Source organism: Centruroides sculpturatus, unplaced genomic scaffold (assembly GCF_000671375.1).
Source record: "Centruroides sculpturatus isolate CEXI.00-Female unplaced genomic scaffold, Cexi_2.0 scaffold785, whole genome shotgun sequence".
NCBI lineage: Eukaryota > Metazoa > Arthropoda > Arachnida > Scorpiones > Buthidae > Centruroides > Centruroides sculpturatus.
In genome coordinates this window covers 142,929-161,691 of record NW_019385677.1, presented here as the reverse complement: position 1 = coordinate 161,691, position 18,763 = coordinate 142,929, and the positions used below count along the sequence as shown (strand labels likewise).

At 31.5% G+C, this 18,763-nt stretch overlaps 1 protein-coding gene across 1 annotated transcript in view; it reads right to left on the bottom strand.

The window, feature by feature from the left end:
* Window positions 1-3,982: 3,982 nt before the first annotated feature.
* The window catches only part of LOC111641121 (synapse-associated protein 1-like), a 132,760-nt gene continuing 117,979 nt past the window's right edge, over window positions 3,983-18,763 (bottom strand). Inside the window, exon 6 of the mRNA XM_023387241.1 lies at window positions 3,983-13,603. Within this exon, the coding sequence (XP_023243009.1) occupies window positions 13,464-13,603 (140 nt within the window). The 3' untranslated portion in view covers window positions 3,983-13,463. The remainder of the gene's footprint in view (window positions 13,604-18,763) is intronic.

Here is an 18,763-nt window from a genome sequence, read left to right as displayed (position 1 = left end):
CCACTCAACTCCCATAGACTTGTGCTTCCGCGTTTCTATAAGTCTAAATAATTTCGAGATTACGTTTTGCTAGTTTAAAATTTAAGATCCCGAGACTTTTGTGTGCTCTCTTTTGCATTTTTAAAAGGATAAACAATCTCATAAAGTGAAAGACTGGTATTATATAGAATGTGTCTATGACCACACGATACAAAATTGTAAATCTAAACAACTTATTTTTAAATGCAAATCAATCAATCAAATGTTAACACTTAATGTTAGACTTCTTTCATCAATAGTGTCAATGTTTTGCTATTTTGAACCTATAAGTACCTAAAAAGCAATCAAATATAATGTACTTAAGTCTAACAATATTACTTGTATCATGATATTTATGAACTTGTTACAACAGCAGCAGTTTCTGTAACTTAAAATTCTGTTGACTCGAAAATCTGTCCCTTTTGCTTTGAGTTAGAGTTTACTTTACACCCAAACAAGTAGATAAAAATATAAAGATTGTATCTATCAATTAATATACTTACTATAATTTCTGTAATTAGTTACTGAAAATCTTGATGAAAATACTTGATAATCAAAAATCTCAGAAAATTTAATGTATTTTTATTTTTTAAAAACACTATTCTACAAATGCTAAAAGTCATATTTACTTGCCAGACTCATGGGTTTGGCCAGACCACAATGGGGCAGCTGGGTAGCAAGGGATGAGGTTCAAATTATGCATGAAAATTCTTTAGGTTTCATCTCGACTTGAAAGATATCAAAACATCTAATCATCAAACATATGCCGTAAAATCCATCGGGCTATTTTTAAGGCTAATTACTAAGTNATTCCCAAATCCGCCTGAATGTCATTCCTTTTATATAATTATAAAAAATTCAAAATTAATTTATATAGAATTTTCATAAAGTACAAAAATTCACAGATGAAAGATAGCGTGTTGTAGAAAATCATCTACTAAAATCATAAAAATACTAAACTTTTACCGGAAATATGCTTAATTAGTGTAGAAATATAATTAAATTTACAACACTAAGGATAAAATTAGCGCTAATGTCGAATCAGTTGAAATGAGTGTTTTTTTAGATTTGGCATATAAGTTTGGCATAGACGAACACAGTGTTAGTTTGAAGAACTAGTGTGGTACGTTTGCTGTGGACACTAAAAGGGCCTTTTTATCGAGCCATTATGGGTTCACCAGGCCCACAACGGGCCGGAGCCAGACGTATCCGGTACGAAACAATCCCAGAAAAATTCGTTTCCAAATTTCCACGGCTGGCACAGTACCTTAACCAATCGACCATCCTACAAGATATTAAAGGTTCCTTACAATTAGTACCATTGTTCCGAAAGGAATTGTAGTTTTGTTATAACATTGTAATCACATATTGCCATGGTCATTCAATAGTGGATCCAGAAATCATTAAGAGGGGTCGCAGAAAGAAAACAACATGTCTTACAAAACGTTTTTCACTCGCTTTAATCAGGAAACCCCCAGTAAGGGATGCATCTTGTCCCCGGTTCCATCTAAACCCGTTCCTGGTCATTACATTCTCGCTAATGTTTCATTCAATTCTGACACCTTGGTAACATTTTTGTCAACGTGTATATTCTAACCTATACTACTAGAGGCAAAATTAGTGCAGTATTAACGAAGTAAACATATTAAAGCACGCCATACAGAAGTATTACATTTAGATAATTTTATAGATTAATCAGCACTTTGTACGAGCCGCTACGATAAGGTTTTATTAAAAATAACCTTATCAGTGTTTGCATGGTAAAAAAACACTAATTTTATTACAGGATATGTTCCACCCTTCTAGAAATATTAATTATTTTCTTAAGCGCTGAACAGCCTTACGTATTGAACTGCAAACACAATGTTCAATACGCTGTGTTATTCTAATTCAACTGCAATAGTCCGCGCAGGAAAAGAATAAACACGACGAGTCAGCCGATCCTATGTCAGATGAAAGGGGTGGAAGGAGACAATTACTCGTGTTAACACGTCTCCTTCCACCCCTTTCATCTGACATAGACCCTTCCATATCGGCTGACTCGAATCTATTCTTTCGCTGCGCGGACTATACATATCTAGAATACGATCTTATGTAAAACGAATTTAATCTACGCCACCAGTGGCAAAATTGGCGCTACATTTCGAATGATTTGTGTCGTTCTTAAATAATGACATCGTAAGATATTGTAAAAACAAAAATTTGTAATTTGTTGTATGAAATTTGGCAGTCGCGGACATTCCGGAGATTAAATTCGTGTGTAATTGTTACACACAGAATGTGATTTTCTTCCTTTTGCAAGATACTATGGGATCGTTTCTAGTCTTTGGGATAACTTCAATACGTTAAATGTTGTGGCATCATCGACAGTAACATGGTTATTGCAGCATTGTTTCCATAAATTTCCGCATTACGTAAAACACGTTACTCTACAGTATCTATTATTCCCTGTCCCTCACCACATTAACGGCCAGGCCCGTAATAGGCTTGCTAAAAGAGGCCCTCTTGTTAGTGCCCACAGGGCGGAGAGTTAAAAATAAGTATCAATTATTATTTGCATAAATGTTATCATGACTGAAAACGTTCAATTCTTAATTTCATATCGAGAATATCGCGTGAACGACGACGTAACGCCTGCCAATATTCGAGAATTTATTTACATAAATGTCTGTTAGTAACGCGTTGTTCTATTCTTCCGAGGAATCCGAACTCGATTCGCCGATGCTCACTGCGACGTACCGTAAATTACCGAATTTTCCAAATGCATTTCGTTGCGATTTAAACTATTCATTCCTCTTTATTAATTAATGCAATTTTCTGCCACGAAATCTACTTTTGTATGCCCTTCTCAAGGTTAGGTTCTCGAGTTTCATTTTTATGAGAAAGAAACTGCAAGGACTAATTTAGACATTTCAGTACAGAAAAATCCCTGAACTTTCTACTAAACTCATATTCATGGGATACACGAAACTCGGTTCCACGTAACAATACTAAACACAAGGCACGACAAACGCCAGCATAGTATATATCCGAGATTTAGCACCAAGTAAATCCACTTTTATGCAGTGTAAGTGACTTTTAAGTGTTACAAATGAATCGTATCAATGATTAAAAACACAAAAACAAAACGATTTTCCTGGCGTGCATCTGAAACACATTGTTCAATTCACCCCTCATTAGAAGACAAGCTGTATCAGTATAAAACTCGAAAACCGGATTTTTGTCAGTTGACATCTAATCAATTTTCCGGCCATTCTTTGAAAGCATCCGGTTTTTCGGTACATAAAAAAATAGAGATAAACAATGAGCACCTGGTCTTCGTTATGTAAGCCAAAGACATAAATCATTAATGACCCAATTCTCCATCAATTTTACCGAAATAAACTTAAATTTGTGGACAAGATTTAGAAACAAAACTTAATCTTCAAGCAGTTTCTCAACCCAGTATCTTGCTGAAATCTAATTCTATGCAAAATGACGAACTTGCGCGCGTGTGTGAATGACCCATCAATTTAGTATGTGTTAAATATGTTTCTATACAATCTAATAAAGAAACTGCACATCATTTAACATATGCTAACATTTTAATTGCAACATTCCAACATTACAGCTTCTGACAGATATTGCAGTTTGTTCCTAAGTGATTTTTTTTTATGTATATAGCTTTTTACACATAACATGCTCTAATAAACCATACTTATGCATTATCAATAATCAGAAATCTTTAAAAAAAATTAAAAAAAGGAAGAAACATTCATTTGGCATGACAAAAATCAACATTCGAATAGAGACATTTCCGATTTCTTTGTATAGAACGCATATAAGTCTAGAATTTTTCTAGAAAAGTTCCCGAAGCCACGACTCTGAAGCAGAATAACACAAGAATGGGCCCATTGCACTAGGAATTTCACACGATCTCTTAAATGGAATACACTGAAAAATCATAGTGTGTGGATTTCATTTGTTTTTTTTTTTTAAAGTAAGAAAGTAAGAATGATCGTTCAAAAGAACATACACACACACACACACGAGTAATAGCGAGTTTTAACTTCAACGCACAACTGTTCAACACGTATCTACAACACTAAAAAATGCTCGTAATAGAGAAGGCACACCGTAACAATTCAATAATTATATAATTAATGTATCGCGTATATGTCACACATTCTGAATAATGGAATGCTGTGGAGACTAGTTTAGCTCGAATTTCCAATAACTGCAATTTGTTTCCACCGTACACGGTGTTTTTTTTCTTTCTTTTGGAACACATCTGTGTGAATGACTCATCGATCGGAGTGTAGATTACAATTTATTTCGTGATTGCTCCTGCTGAAATTTGGGATTTTTTTTCTCTGGTTTCTAAGAATCCAATTTATGTTTAACGAAAACAATGTTTTGGTAAACACACAATTCGTGGAAAGAACTGCGTACGGTTGAAACAATTGCAGTATCGAAGAACTATTTATTAAAGAATAAATTTTTCTTTTATATTTATATATATAATACATATATATATAATTGTAAAATTTATTCTTTGTTTTTTTTTTATAAATATCAAAAAAGTATTTAAAACACTTAAATCAATAAATTTCTAGTAGAATGTTAAATTCACAGTACACAAAATATGAAAAATCTTAGATATTAAAAAACAAGCGTCTGTTTGTTTGTCTGGTTCTCGAGTACGTTTACAGAAGTATTTTTTTTACAGGTTATATATATTTGTGTGTGTATATATATATAACATATTTCGCACAACCAACTCTTAACGTGATGATAATTTTTGAAAAAGTTTCTAATTTATTTTCATCTACTCTACTACATAAATGCGTTTAATTTTTTTTTCCTGTTTTTCCACTTAATTGTTAGTAAATTTCTCGAGATTTACCTAACAGACTTCTATATTTTTTTCTTCTTTTAACACTCACGATACTCATCACTAGTCTAAAATAGAACACTTTAAAGTAAATAGAACGAGGGGGAAGGAGGAATCTTCGTATTTCTCGATACTGCACACAATACGAAATTCTGCTTTGCATAAATGTGTTTTTCGTACCGAATTTTTCGATACTTTCCTCTAATCTGATGCGAGGTGAGACTCCTCCGAATGAAGGGAAGCTTAACAATACACGGGGTGGCCCGAAAGTCGATTAACCACCCAGACTTCGGTGTCGTTATAATCATATTTACCGACTTTTGTGCCACCCGTAATTAAATCTAATCGGATTTTTTTAAGTCAAATTAACTGATATTTTTTATTAAAAAATTAGTTTTAATGGCGACTCTCTTCAAATCTACGAAAATCTACGAAGTTCAACGATCTCTTAACTCTTAAACGACGAGTTCACGCAATATGATACATAAGAATCATGCATAGTATTTGTGTTTGATATTGGATAGCCAAAATACCACAAGATCTAATCGATATCCTCTATGCCAAACTCGTTCACACGTCGCATAATACAATACAAATTGTTTAGTTACACAACACAAGAGACCTTCTGGAAAAGTGTTAACACAGTTTATATACATTTAAATGCTCATAAAGTATAGCAATTGATCCACTAGATTCAAGGTTCTAGACCAGAAAACAGTATAAATTTAAGAAATAATTTTCAACAGTCAGAATTCACGTGATACTTTGGAGTGTTATACATCAACATTTTAAGTGACTCATTAGTTGTGAGAAGGCAAACATTCTCTAGCTACTATCTTTATGAATTTTTGCTAAATTATAAACAAATACTATTTTTTTTCTTTCTTTTTTAATGTGGCTAAGTTTCAAATTAAGTTTGAGTAGAGATGTGTAGAAGAATTGCCTACCTAAAGTGCAAATATACTATTTTAATTCATAAAATTTAATCATTTTGCTTTGCCAACAGAACAAGGCTGAACAAATTCTGAAACTTTAAATCCATTGTGCCACACAGGATCCATTGATTAAGGAAGCAGCACAAAAATAGGGTAAATATTCTCATACCTGCTGCTATTACAGATTCTGAAACCTTGCACTGTATCGTTTTGGGTAAGTTTTAATCGGCGTGACCACGAAGAAGAGAGGCGAAACAAATGCCGACCAAGAGATTGGAATATAGAAGCAACTGGCTAAATTTGGACCGATATTACAAAGACATTATCTTGTACGGGAAGTTATAATGACCGCCAGGCATTTTACGTAATACACTAGGGAAATTAAACCAGTGTTTTTGTAACCCTACCTTCGTTATCTTTCTCAATTTCTAATAGGAGTTAAGGCAGACGATAATCACTTGTGAATGAAATTGATGACTAGACTGTTGGCCACTGCAATGACTAAAAATAATCATTTAAACATAAACATATTAATGTTTGGAGTAAGTTAAATAAAAAATTTGAAGTAATGTAAACTAAGAATGCCTTTCATTAGCTAGTCAATTCATAGTTTCAGTATATATATCACTCAATCTATGTATTGATATATGTAATAATTTCTCACAATTAGTGAATTATCAATATCTGTTAGAGGTAATATTGAATACACAAAGCTTCTCTGTAGATCCTACCTTCTTGACAATACAAATTATCCACTACACTGCTAGTAGTAGAGAGGCTTTGTTTTAACTTTTTCACTCTCTCACAGGGTTACAGCCCTATTCTGATCTTCAAGATGGTGTGATTTGATTTATAAAAACAAGTTCTTGCCTTTGACACACCACTCTACAAAATTGTTTGTTTACCGGAAAGTTTCCTATCTACAGACTATTGAATTATTCTTTAAGCTCGGAACAAAAATTGGATAAAATTACTATAAATACATTAGCCCGTTCCAATATTAACGGATAAATTCCTACAAAAACTAATTGTTTCTCTGGATAAGATTCCGACTAACATACCTCTCTCTCTCTAGTTCTTAAATAAACAGATCTTTATCAAACATTTAGCATATTAATTTTCTTTTGAAATTTAATCTCTACAGCACTAAATTTAATATAAATTACTAAACAACATCAGTTCAACGATATTCTATAAGATAAATAAAAGAAGGAAAATTTTGTTTTCGAGTTTGACATTAGATTTCTGCAGGTATGTCAAATATACAATCTCTATAAATTCCTTTTATTGAGATTTTAAAAATTTACATAATTTTCATAGGAATGTTTACGACACTTTAAATGCAAAAAGAATTGAATTATATGAAATCAAGTATTTGTCATATATAACAGACTTTTTAGTGTGAAATTCTATATTGCAATTTAATTGCAGAGAGAATGGGCATGGCGTAAATAATAAACTCTTGAAAAATTCAGAAGATAAAAGTTAGAAAAACAGAGCAGATGAGGAATAAATCAAGACACAAAAGCATGTCTACATAATTGGTTCTTTTGCTAAAAAATTTGACTTTTTAATAAAGAAACAAAACAAAAATTTATTCGATCTCTTATACATTGTGGTTCAAGCTAATACACATAAAGTTAATACCTTTTTCTATGTAACTAATCAGAGTTTCTTAACATCTTATTTAATTTAATAAAATGAATTATATTTGACTCGCTTGTTTCCTCTTCGCTCTACAATTGCATAAATGATTTTTATGACAAAGAAATACTTTAAGTACTTCAAACAAAATAACATGCATCACTTTATATGTTTTTGTGCTTGTACAGTACTTATGTAACTAGTCATTAAAAACATGAAAATTATTTTTCAAAAAAAGTCAGCAAGGCTAAGTATAATGAAACAAATTTCTAACTTGAACCATATGAGTTGCAAGATTTGAATTCTTTGTAGAAGTAGAGGTGTTTTAAGTGTAGAGATCAGTTTTAAATACCTATGAAAATAATGTAACATATGTATACAGTTAACTTATGTATGTATGTGTAATTTTTTAATATAGCATAATAAAGTTACCAAAGAAAGATCTACAATATGATTTCACATTACAAGTGATGGCAAAACTACAATGGTGCAAATTAGTTCAGACATAATGGGGTCTGAAGCCAAACCACCCATGATGAAAACAATTATTTTGATTGTGGGCTGGTTCTTTTTTCTTATCAAATAAGTGTTAAAAGCTTTGTTTAGAATGCAAGTCCCATCATTTGTGGCATTTGGGTGGTGTTGAACGGAAAAGAGGTCAAAATTAGTGTGTGAAGGTGAATGTGCTCTGTGAATTAGTGCTCTGGTGGATGTGTGAAGTGACTAGAAAAAATAAAAACTGATTTAGTCAGATGAGGGTGTAGCTAGAATGACTACAGTAGGGATGGCTTAGCAAACTGTGAAATGGCCTTAGAAGTTTTGTGGTTGCCTACCCCAGAGAAGAGGGTCCAAGACCCTTTCCTGGAATATATCGTAAATGCAATATATTATTATTAAAAAATGTATGTACCAAATGGTATAAAAATATTTGAAGTTTAAACACTAAAAATTTTTTATTTATAGTTTTTTGATAAATATATAAACCAAATTTCATCATTTAAAATAATGGATAAAGATAGCACAAAATTTTCTAGAGAGACCACCCATGGCCCCCTTTAGTTGTGGGCCTGTAGTCAGGAAAGGTGTGAAGGCAGTACAAATAACAAAACAGTTTGAGGAACAGAAGTTTAGAAGGTTTGAACACATGGCAAGAATTATACAGAATGACAAAGACTAAAGTACATGGGTTATAAGGGAGAAGACTAAAATAGAAATGGATGTAACATATTAAAAAAAATATGGGACAGTATAATATGACATCTGATATAGTAAAGGATAGAAAATGCTGGAAGAGAACAATCAGAAAAGCCAATCCCTGTTAACTGTGAAAAGGAATAGTAGAGTCTATATTTTTGTAAAATCATTACAGAAGCTGGAACTTTATCTTAGAGTAAACTTATACTTGTAACGCAACTTCCGACACTGACAGCTGGATGGCTGAGTGGTTAAGGTTGTATTCTACCACTCTGGAGTCCAAAAATCCCAGGAAATTTTTGGACGGTGTCTGTCTGGATAAGCTGGCCCCATCCCTTATCACCAGGATGCCCCATTGTAGGTCCAACTGACCCATAATGGGCTTGATAAAAACACCCTCTTTGTGCCCACAGGGCAGAGAGAGTTAAACTTCTGGCAACTTCATTTCTCACAAATACAAACATTTTTGGTTTCTTCTTTTCTAACTAAAAAGCTTAAAATTCAGAAATCTGTGATGACAAAATGATACAAAAGTGATGCATGTTATTTACATGACATTTACAGAAACGTCGCTTTCCAATAAAAAAAAAACCAACTCAAACCTATAATTAAAAAAATTAATTTATTTCTGTTAATAATCAAAAATCAGTTTATAAATATTTGTCATTTAATTTACAAAAAGAAATACAAAGAGTTTTTTTTAATTTGTAAGCTGAAACTACTTTAGCTTAAAAAATAACACCTTAAATAAAGTCCTGCTGAAAAAGTATTTAAGATGTTGTTTTTTTAAGTTAAGAAATACAAATTTTAAAGTGTAATGATCAATTTTGGTGCTAAGGTGGAATAGTATACAAAGTTCAAACTACATTTTACGGTAAATCACTCTGCGTAACATTAAATCTTTAATTTTGATTGTCCTTCTTGCATCTTTTGGCCGACGATTAACTCTTGCATCTTTTTGTGAAATTTTCTGTGTGTAAGTGTTACTAAAAAATGCAAAAAAGTTTACCATTGGCCGAAAGAAATCTGAACTACATCAAAAAATTCTGGACAAATTTTATAATTATCATACAAAAAAGTGCTTTTTCTATCTAAAAATAGATTTAAAGCTCTTGAAATTTCTATAAATTCAAAATGAAATCAAGATGCAGCAATATATATTTAATAACCATTTGCACTTAATGACAAAGAATTAGTTAAACTTTTTGCGAGTTTTCCATCCTCTTAACAGAATACCAATTTCAGTTATTAAAAATGCATTTATTCTTTTGTAATTTTTAGCTTAATTCCAGATATATTTTTAAAGATATTTTTATAATACAGTAGAACCAAGCTTCTTCAACATAACTGGTAGAAGAATTCATCCGAAGTCAAACTCTTATTTCCAATTGATTCAATGATCTAAATTGCAGTCCTATTCAAAAGAATATAGTCGGAACTAAATAATACTACACCAAGATTATCAAACAATATAGAAATTCATAGATCGTAATGGAAATGTCATTCGAACAGTGGGAAATTGTAGACCGAGCAATTGCTACAGTATAATGGTTGGGCGAGATTGACTGTAGCAGATTTGCTGTACCAATCGACACACAAATCCATTCCAAATTTAACGTAACCGGAATCAATCTTGCATTTAAGTAAGACTAAAAGACGAGAACCTCTTCACATTAAAATAAGAAAACAGCATTAAAAACGATTGCTAAAAAATACTTTCACGTTTTGTACCCTAAAACTTGTCAGAGAGCTAACAGATGAGCCAACCTGTACTCGAATATATACTGTGATCACAATTATTAAACTAAATAAATAGATTCGCTTTCTGGTTTGATTTTTAGCTCAGGAATCACTTTATGTATAAAATATTTTTGTGTTTTTAATGAGAGTATTCCAAATTGTATGTTTATTCAGTTGTCACATTTCTCTTATACTTTATATTTTGTAGAAAATATTTTTCAGTCTCATATTTTAGAATTTATTTCAAAGTATATATGCTTTTTTCATGACAGTTCCTGTTTCATAAGTTCACAAACATTGGGTAAACAAAAATTTAAATGCTTCCACAATATTAAACTTACTCCTTTAATCTTAATCACATTATAATCACAGCAAATACTTTGATTTTAATGGAAGATACATTAGAAATCACATTAATATCTTTTAAATGCTAAGAAGAATTTGTGTTTAATATCAAGATTTTAGTGGATCTGTTTAAATATTAAAAAAATCCTTAATAGAAGGCTCAAAATGGCCTGTATCATACCTGGAAGACTAATATTGACATTAATGTACTGTACATATTTAAAATACTTATGTTTGTGTACACAAAATACAAAGTTCAAATTTTCTCAATCGAATATCATATGCTGCTACACTTGTTTTGTTAAACAAAGCATTAGAGGCACTAAAAAAAATCAAGTATTTGCACAATCCTCATCAATAAATGATCACAATTATAACCACATTTGCCTGTTAATTCAATATTTATGTAAAATTAGACTATCTTATGATAAAGGGTATCCAAAAAGTAACTGTGCAGTGAAAAATTTTACAATGCAGATATGATAAATGCAGTTTCTCCTACAGCAAATGCCAGAAATGTCCCCAGAGGACCCAAAATCTGAAGGAGAGAGGTCTGGAGAGATATAGCAGGTCAGATTCCATAGAAGATTGTGTGACTGGCAAAGGAGTCTTCCAAAAATTGTAATCCAAAAACTGGAATGTCCATGAGCCAGTAGTAAAGCTTTCTAATGCAAAGTGGAAATGTGGGACGTATCAGTTACGGGTCTCATAGGCAACGTCTATGAATAACTCTAATGTCATTACAAATTTCTCACTGCACAGTAACTTTTTTGGAAATCCTGTATCGTAAGATTTTATCTAACTCTTTTTAGGTATTTATCCACATTTCTGTTTTAAATAATAATTAGATTATTAGTTAAATTACAGTGAATTCTCTTATTCTTGATATGTTTGATAATTTCATAAAATTTTCCTGTATCAAAACTGATATTCCATTTTATTCTTTCAAAATACTCTATCTTATAAATGTAAGTAAATCGATCTTACAATAATTTATCTGAAAATAGATAAAATTATCAAGCATACTAATATAAATATTACATGTATAATATGAAAATATCAGATTTAGAAACAATGTGATTCAAAAATAAAACTAATGATGGCATTTGACTTCCCAGTTTAACTGTTAAAATCAAATTTGTGCCGACATATGAGCTATGACTTAAACGTATTTTAACCCAGAACTTAATAATAGATTAATTTGTAAATGCAGATGCACCTATTATGTTTAAAGACTTGCCAAAATAGTTTAAAATAGCCCTTTATACTCTAAGCATTTTCTCAACCGAAGGAACCAACTTTCAACTGAAAAGATCATCTCTCAATATGGATCGATCGACATCTCTTCTTAAGATCTTAAGAGATTCGTTCGCAATACTCATCCTTCCCAACAAAGGAAGCAGGAAGATAAAGAAACATCATTTGAGAAAGTTGAATCATTCAGATCAAAAATGCTAAAACTTTGTGGACTTCTAAAAAGTGTATGTTGTTACATTCATTCAATTGGTGACTAATTTGACTCAAAATTCTACTTTTATTCTGTAATCATTTTCAAGGAAATTATTATAATATAATAATAATATTGTGCACAAACTTATATTACATGGAGAAAAGACAACGTTGGAAATAGGAATACTTTATGAATAATTTAAATAATGCACATAATTTATCAAAAATGTTTTTAAAAAGTGTGTAAGTATATCCAAATGTTATCATGCAAGCAATATAAAAAATATACAGACTTATATTGCTTTGTATTCTTTTCCATCTTGCACCATTTTGTCTAATTTTTATCTTCTGGTTTTTCTTTTCTTAACCAAAATCATCGTCGTAATCAACTTTCTTGGTAAATTATCTTTTAAAAATAAATGCTTGTAAATTATGAATTTTTGTTTTCTACAAGAATACAGTATCGGTAACAGACCTTCGATTACGGCAGAATTAAAATACAAACTATGAATTGACACAGAGACAAAGCATCGTCATCTTCTATCGCATTATGGTACTTAAAATCATAAGGAAAAATATAAACTGTTCTATACACACAAACAACATTCAAGAGACTTTTAGAGAGATTTAATATAATTTTAACTACTCAAATATATATATTATTTTTGAGTTTTCTTCTTTCTTTGGCTACAGTTTTGATTTTTTTAAATTTATATATATATATTTTTCAAGAGAACTGAACAAAATAAAAATAAATAATTACAAATTTATAATTTTGAAACTATTCATCAGGATATATATGGGCATAATCTTAGTATAATTTTATTTCTACTTCACAATATGTATCATGAAAAATGCTTTATATATATATAATATCAAAAAACTCAAATGTGTGCTCTGTCCATTAACACCAAACAGCTACCATTATAAATCCATCAAATACAATAATTATAATAATTTTAAAAACTTAATTTGTACTGGAATGTTAAGAGGTTGTTCTTAAATAAGTTTATTTTTCTAATGCAGGAGATTTATTATAATTTAAAAAAAATAATTACGTAAATAATGAAAACTGGCAATAAATCTAAATTAAGAACGGATCCGACACAAGAAATGTAGTCGAATGGTTTCGATATGGAAGTAAAATTATCGTATGTTTATATAATACAAGCAATAATTCATTTAAATATAACTTTCTTCTATATAGTTTGATAACAATTTAAAAATAGGCATATATCAGTTACAGGGGGGAAAAACAATAAATTTTATGCTACATTTTTAGTTGCATCCTCTTCTAATATCTCTTTTATTTCACTTTCCCATTCGACATCATCTGTATTACCTTCACCAGCTACCATTTCAAAGTCTTGTAATTCTTGTTGTAATTCTTTCTCCCATTCTTCATCTGTCAAACAAAAGAAAAAAAATTTGTTATTAATTATTTTAATGTACACACACACAAAAAAAATGGCAAACTTTAAAAATTTACTTATTTAATATTTTATGATTTTGAGTGTTACTGCGGCAAAAATGTCTTTTATATACCAGAGATTCCCAACAAGACTTCCTTAACTCAAATTTTATTTTTATCCCCACTCAACTCCCATAGACTTGTGCTTCCGCGTTTCTATAAGTCTAAATAATTTCGAGATTACGTTTTGCTAGTTTAAAATTTAAGATCCCGAGACTTTTGTGTGCTCTCTTTTGCATTTTTAAAAGGATAAACAATCTCATAAAGTGAAAGACTGGTATTATATAGAATGTGTCTATGACCACACGATACAAAATTGTAAATCTAAACAACTTATTTTTAAATGCAAATCAATCAATCAAATGTTAACACTTAATGTTAGACTTCTTTCATCAATAGTGTCAATGTTTTGCTATTTTGAACCTATAAGTACCTAAAAAGCAATCAAATATAATGTACTTAAGTCTAACAATATTACTTGTATCATGATATTTATGAACTTGTTACAACAGCAGCAGTTTCTGTAACTTAAAATTCTGTTGACTCGAAAATCTGTCCCTTTTGCTTTGAGTTAGAGTTTACTTTACACCCAAACAAGTAGATAAAAATATAAAGATTGTATCTATCAATTAATATACTTACTATAATTTCTGTAATTAGTTACTGAAAATCTTGATGAAAATACTTGATAATCAAAAATCTCAGAAAATTTAATGTATTTTTATTTTTTAAAAACACTATTCTACAAATGCTAAAAGTCATATTTACTTGCCAGACTCATGGGTTTGGCCAGACCACAATGGGGCAGCTGGGTAGCAAGGGATGAGGTTCAAATTATGCATGAAAATTCTTTAGGTTTCATCTCGACTTGAAAGATATCAAAACATCTAATCATCAAACATATGCCGTAAAATCCATCGGGCTATTTTTAAGGCTAATTACTAAGTAAATTACGAAATAAATTTGGCACTAGAGGTAAGCGTTATGCGCCATCTCTTATTAATATTAATAATTATAAATAAATTAATTAATTTAAATAATTTAGAACCGCTGGGAGAAAAAAATCAGCCCGGAGCGGGACTCGAACCCACAACTCCTGCTTACCGTGCAGATGCGTTGCCAGTTACGCTATCCGGACCTCCGGTCCGATCTCCTCTTCCAGCGTATAACTATGTAACCATCGACGGTTATTACAATGCTGGCTGGGGACACATTCAGTGCCCACGTCCTACTCCTATAAGGCACTCAACCGGCCATCGCAAGCCCCGGCAAGGCGTAATATATATAAACAATTATAGGAGTAGGACGTGGGCACTGAATGTGTCCCCAGCCAGCATTGTAATAACCGTCGATGGTTACATAGTTATACGCTGGAAGAGGAGATCGGATCGGAGGTCCGGATAGCGTAACTGGCAACGCATCTGCACGGTAAGCAGGAGTTGTGGGTTCGAGTCCCGCTCCGGGCCGATTTTTTCTCCCAGCGGTTCTAAATTATTTAAATTAATTAATTTATTTATAATTATTAATATTAATAAGAGATGGCACATAACGCTTACCTCTAGTGCCAAATTGACTTCGTAATTTATTTAGTAATTAGCCTTAAAACTAGCCCGATGGATTTACGGCATATGTTTGATGATTAGCTATATTACATCGGGTTTAGCGATGTTTATATCAAAACATCACTTTGGAAGATTACTGGATTACCAGAGTGATAGATTAATACTTTTATTGCCTTGGCATCTGGCTATTTTATTACAGTAAAAACTCAATCAACTGGAGTATTGATATTCAAGGATTGTAATTTTGTAGATTATGTTTGAATGAATTTTAAAAAATTTAGTAATACACAATAAGAAAATGTAGTTATTATGGGTTAGTTATTATTATAGAAAACAAGTCCTCGCATCCTTCTCAGTGTCAGTTTTGCTTTTGTATAGAAAGGATGGATACTAATGGCCATATTCACAACAGAGGGCCAAGAGTTAGGAGTTAACTGATAAGCATTCACATATTAAAAGTAAAGCAGATGGTGATTGGTTAACGTCTAATGCTTAATCCTCGATTGTGAATATGGCAGTATATGGAAGTATGTTGTTAATTTAAACAAATAAAAACAGCATTATATACATTGATTCTATCTTCCACAATTTTCAATTATAAAAGCACATCCCTCAAAGTAATAGCCGAGCCCAAAAGAACAAGCAACAAATGACCTGCAATCATATTAGCCCCCTATTCTCAACAACAACAAAAAAACAGAAACCCTTACAATAAACCTTAGTGTAATAGCTGAGCCCAAAAGAACAAGCAACAAATGACCTGCAATCATATTAGCCCCCTATTCTCAACAACAACAAAAAAACAGAAACCCTTACAATAAACCTTAGTGTAATAGCTGAGCCCAAAAGAACAAGCAAAAGATGCCCAGCAATCATATTAGCCGCCATCACCATCATTGCCCTGATTTATAATAGTGTTTTTACTTTTATGTATTGAACAAGAAGTGGGTTTCTAATATTCAAGTAGAAAATTTTACTAAGTCTTTGCTTTACATAGCTTGCTAAGTTTGCTTGGTTGAGAATATTTAATGTTAATGTTTAACATAAAAACGTTTATGTATACAAAATACAATACTCTATATCAGATTACGACATGTTTGTGAATTTCACAGTTCAGTTATAAGCCATACTCTAAATTATTCAAAAAATTCTAAATGTTTAATACAATTGAACTGCATCTAGTTAAAATAGAAAGGTGAGAAACATTTTTATGTATAAAAAGTATTGGCATTTTTATATTTTAAAATAATGTATTGTTTAAATTGTTAATATAGAGCTATTACTAGAGTTGTCCATGAATTATATAATGCAGATACAGTGGTTGGATATGAGGTAATTATTACAATGCATCACAAGGAAATAGGGATGTTTATAAAACATTACATAATGCAAGGATCTCAACCCTTAAGTAACAGGATGATTCATTTTTGTTTCCAAAGTGTTACATAGAGCAGTGTTCTGCAACTGGTGTGCCGTCACAAAGGTCTTTTACTTATTCTATTAATTTCAAGTTTTATTTATATATTTTTTATCACAGTTGCTATGTTTTTTATGTTTGTATTTCATTCTATGCCGCAATGATGAAATAAGACGATGTTTGTTTATTCTTTATTCCAAGCCATGCATTTTTATGTATTCTAAGAAATTAAATGTAAAATAAATTTGCTCACAGGTGTTGGTCTGTTTAATAATAATAGGTACATGGCATTATGTAATTCTATTAATAGTATATCATCATACATTTTTGATGTGCCATGCTGAGTCATAGGTGTGCTGCAAGAAGAAAAAGGTTGAGGAACACGGACAGAGAACCATATATTTAAGTCACTGCTTTGTACATTATAAAAATAATTAATAGAATAATGTAACATTTTGTATCCCCATGCTATGTATTATTTCTTAGTACAACTAAAGGGGTCAATTGAGGATACAAGTTACAAAATTTTGGAGGTTGGTATATGCAATTGAATTACAGTGGTGGAATGCTAGCCGGAAAGTATGAAAACAGTATTATATAATTTATGTATGATCTCTTCCATATACTGATTACTATTCTTGTTTCAAATATAAAACTTTCTTTACAACAAAGAACTAACAGAGGAAAATAGTATTTGAAAATGAACTGCCGAGTGATTAATTACATAACTTTATAAACTAAAACACAAAGTTGTTGTTCAGAATGAAAGTTCATTATAATACATTTGTATATTGCATTCTAAATTTACCATAAAGAGGAGAATTTAATATAGAAAGCATTATTGAATTAATTGGGCTATAATCTATAAATACACCTATAAATTCCCACTGTTGTCTGTCCATCCTTCCTTAACCTTGAGAACACAGTTAAAGGACCAGATATGGAAAGCTTAGTGGCAGGAGGTCCCAATTAACTCTATATGAACTATTTGCACAAAAATTTTCCCAAAAGGAATTAGATGACAGTTAGGAAACAAAAAGTATGATGGATAGGGGGAGGCAAGACACTACTAATTTGAGATGAAGCGCATATATTTTAAAATAAATAAATTAAAAATTGCAGCCCGGCATTATGACATTGTTACAATAAATAATTACTCATTTGTTTTCTTTCTCAACAAAGTATTTTATAACATTGCACTTACAATAGTTCTCTAGACTGGAGTTAAAGTACACAGCACAAAACACAGCAAAGAAATAATGCATTTGGATATGTATTATTGATTAATTTTGTAGTATTGACGCCAGGGCTGTGGAGTCGCGTAAAACTAACGACTCCTACTCCGACTTTTCCTTACTATCTGACTCCGACTCCAACCAGGGGCGGACTTGTTACTGAAAGAGACCCGGAAATTCTGATGTCATCATGTGACCTCAGAATAAAAGATTCAATAAATAGAGTTCTAATAAAGTTAGAATGTAGAAAATTTTTATTCCAAAGCTAAGAGACTCCTCTAAGTAATACATAAATATGTATTCGATAATTGTTACTTTTCTTTCTGAAAGTGTAGCGCTCGGTCAAAAAATGACCCCTCCCAAATTTTTACATTTTTGGACTCAGGACACCTTGAAATTTCAAGATATGCAAAAGATTTGAGGTTTTTTCTATATGTGTGGATGTTAGACTGTGTGGGGGGGGCATGATTTTGTTCACCCTGTTTGAAGCCTAATAATTTCTGTGGTCAGAGTGGTCAGAATTGGAGTCAGATGGTTTAACACAGGAGTTAGTTATTAAGTGTCAAAGTCAGTGGCGTAGCATGGGTGTCAGCTGCCTGGGGTGGAGGAAAATTTCACTGCCCCTTTAGGTATCTCAATTTAAAACACTAAAATTCAGTTTCGTCACAGAATAAGTAATGAAAAATTCCATGCTCATTTCAATCAGTCCGAATTGTAGGTGCGACAAAAATATGAAATGAAATGGTTCAAATTTTTACAAGATATTATTATTATTTATTGTGAAATTTTGCCACCCCCTAAAAGCGCCATCTGGGCTGGCCGCCCCTGCTGCCCCCACTACACTATGCTACCGGTCAAAGTGGTTGAACTAAATCATGTC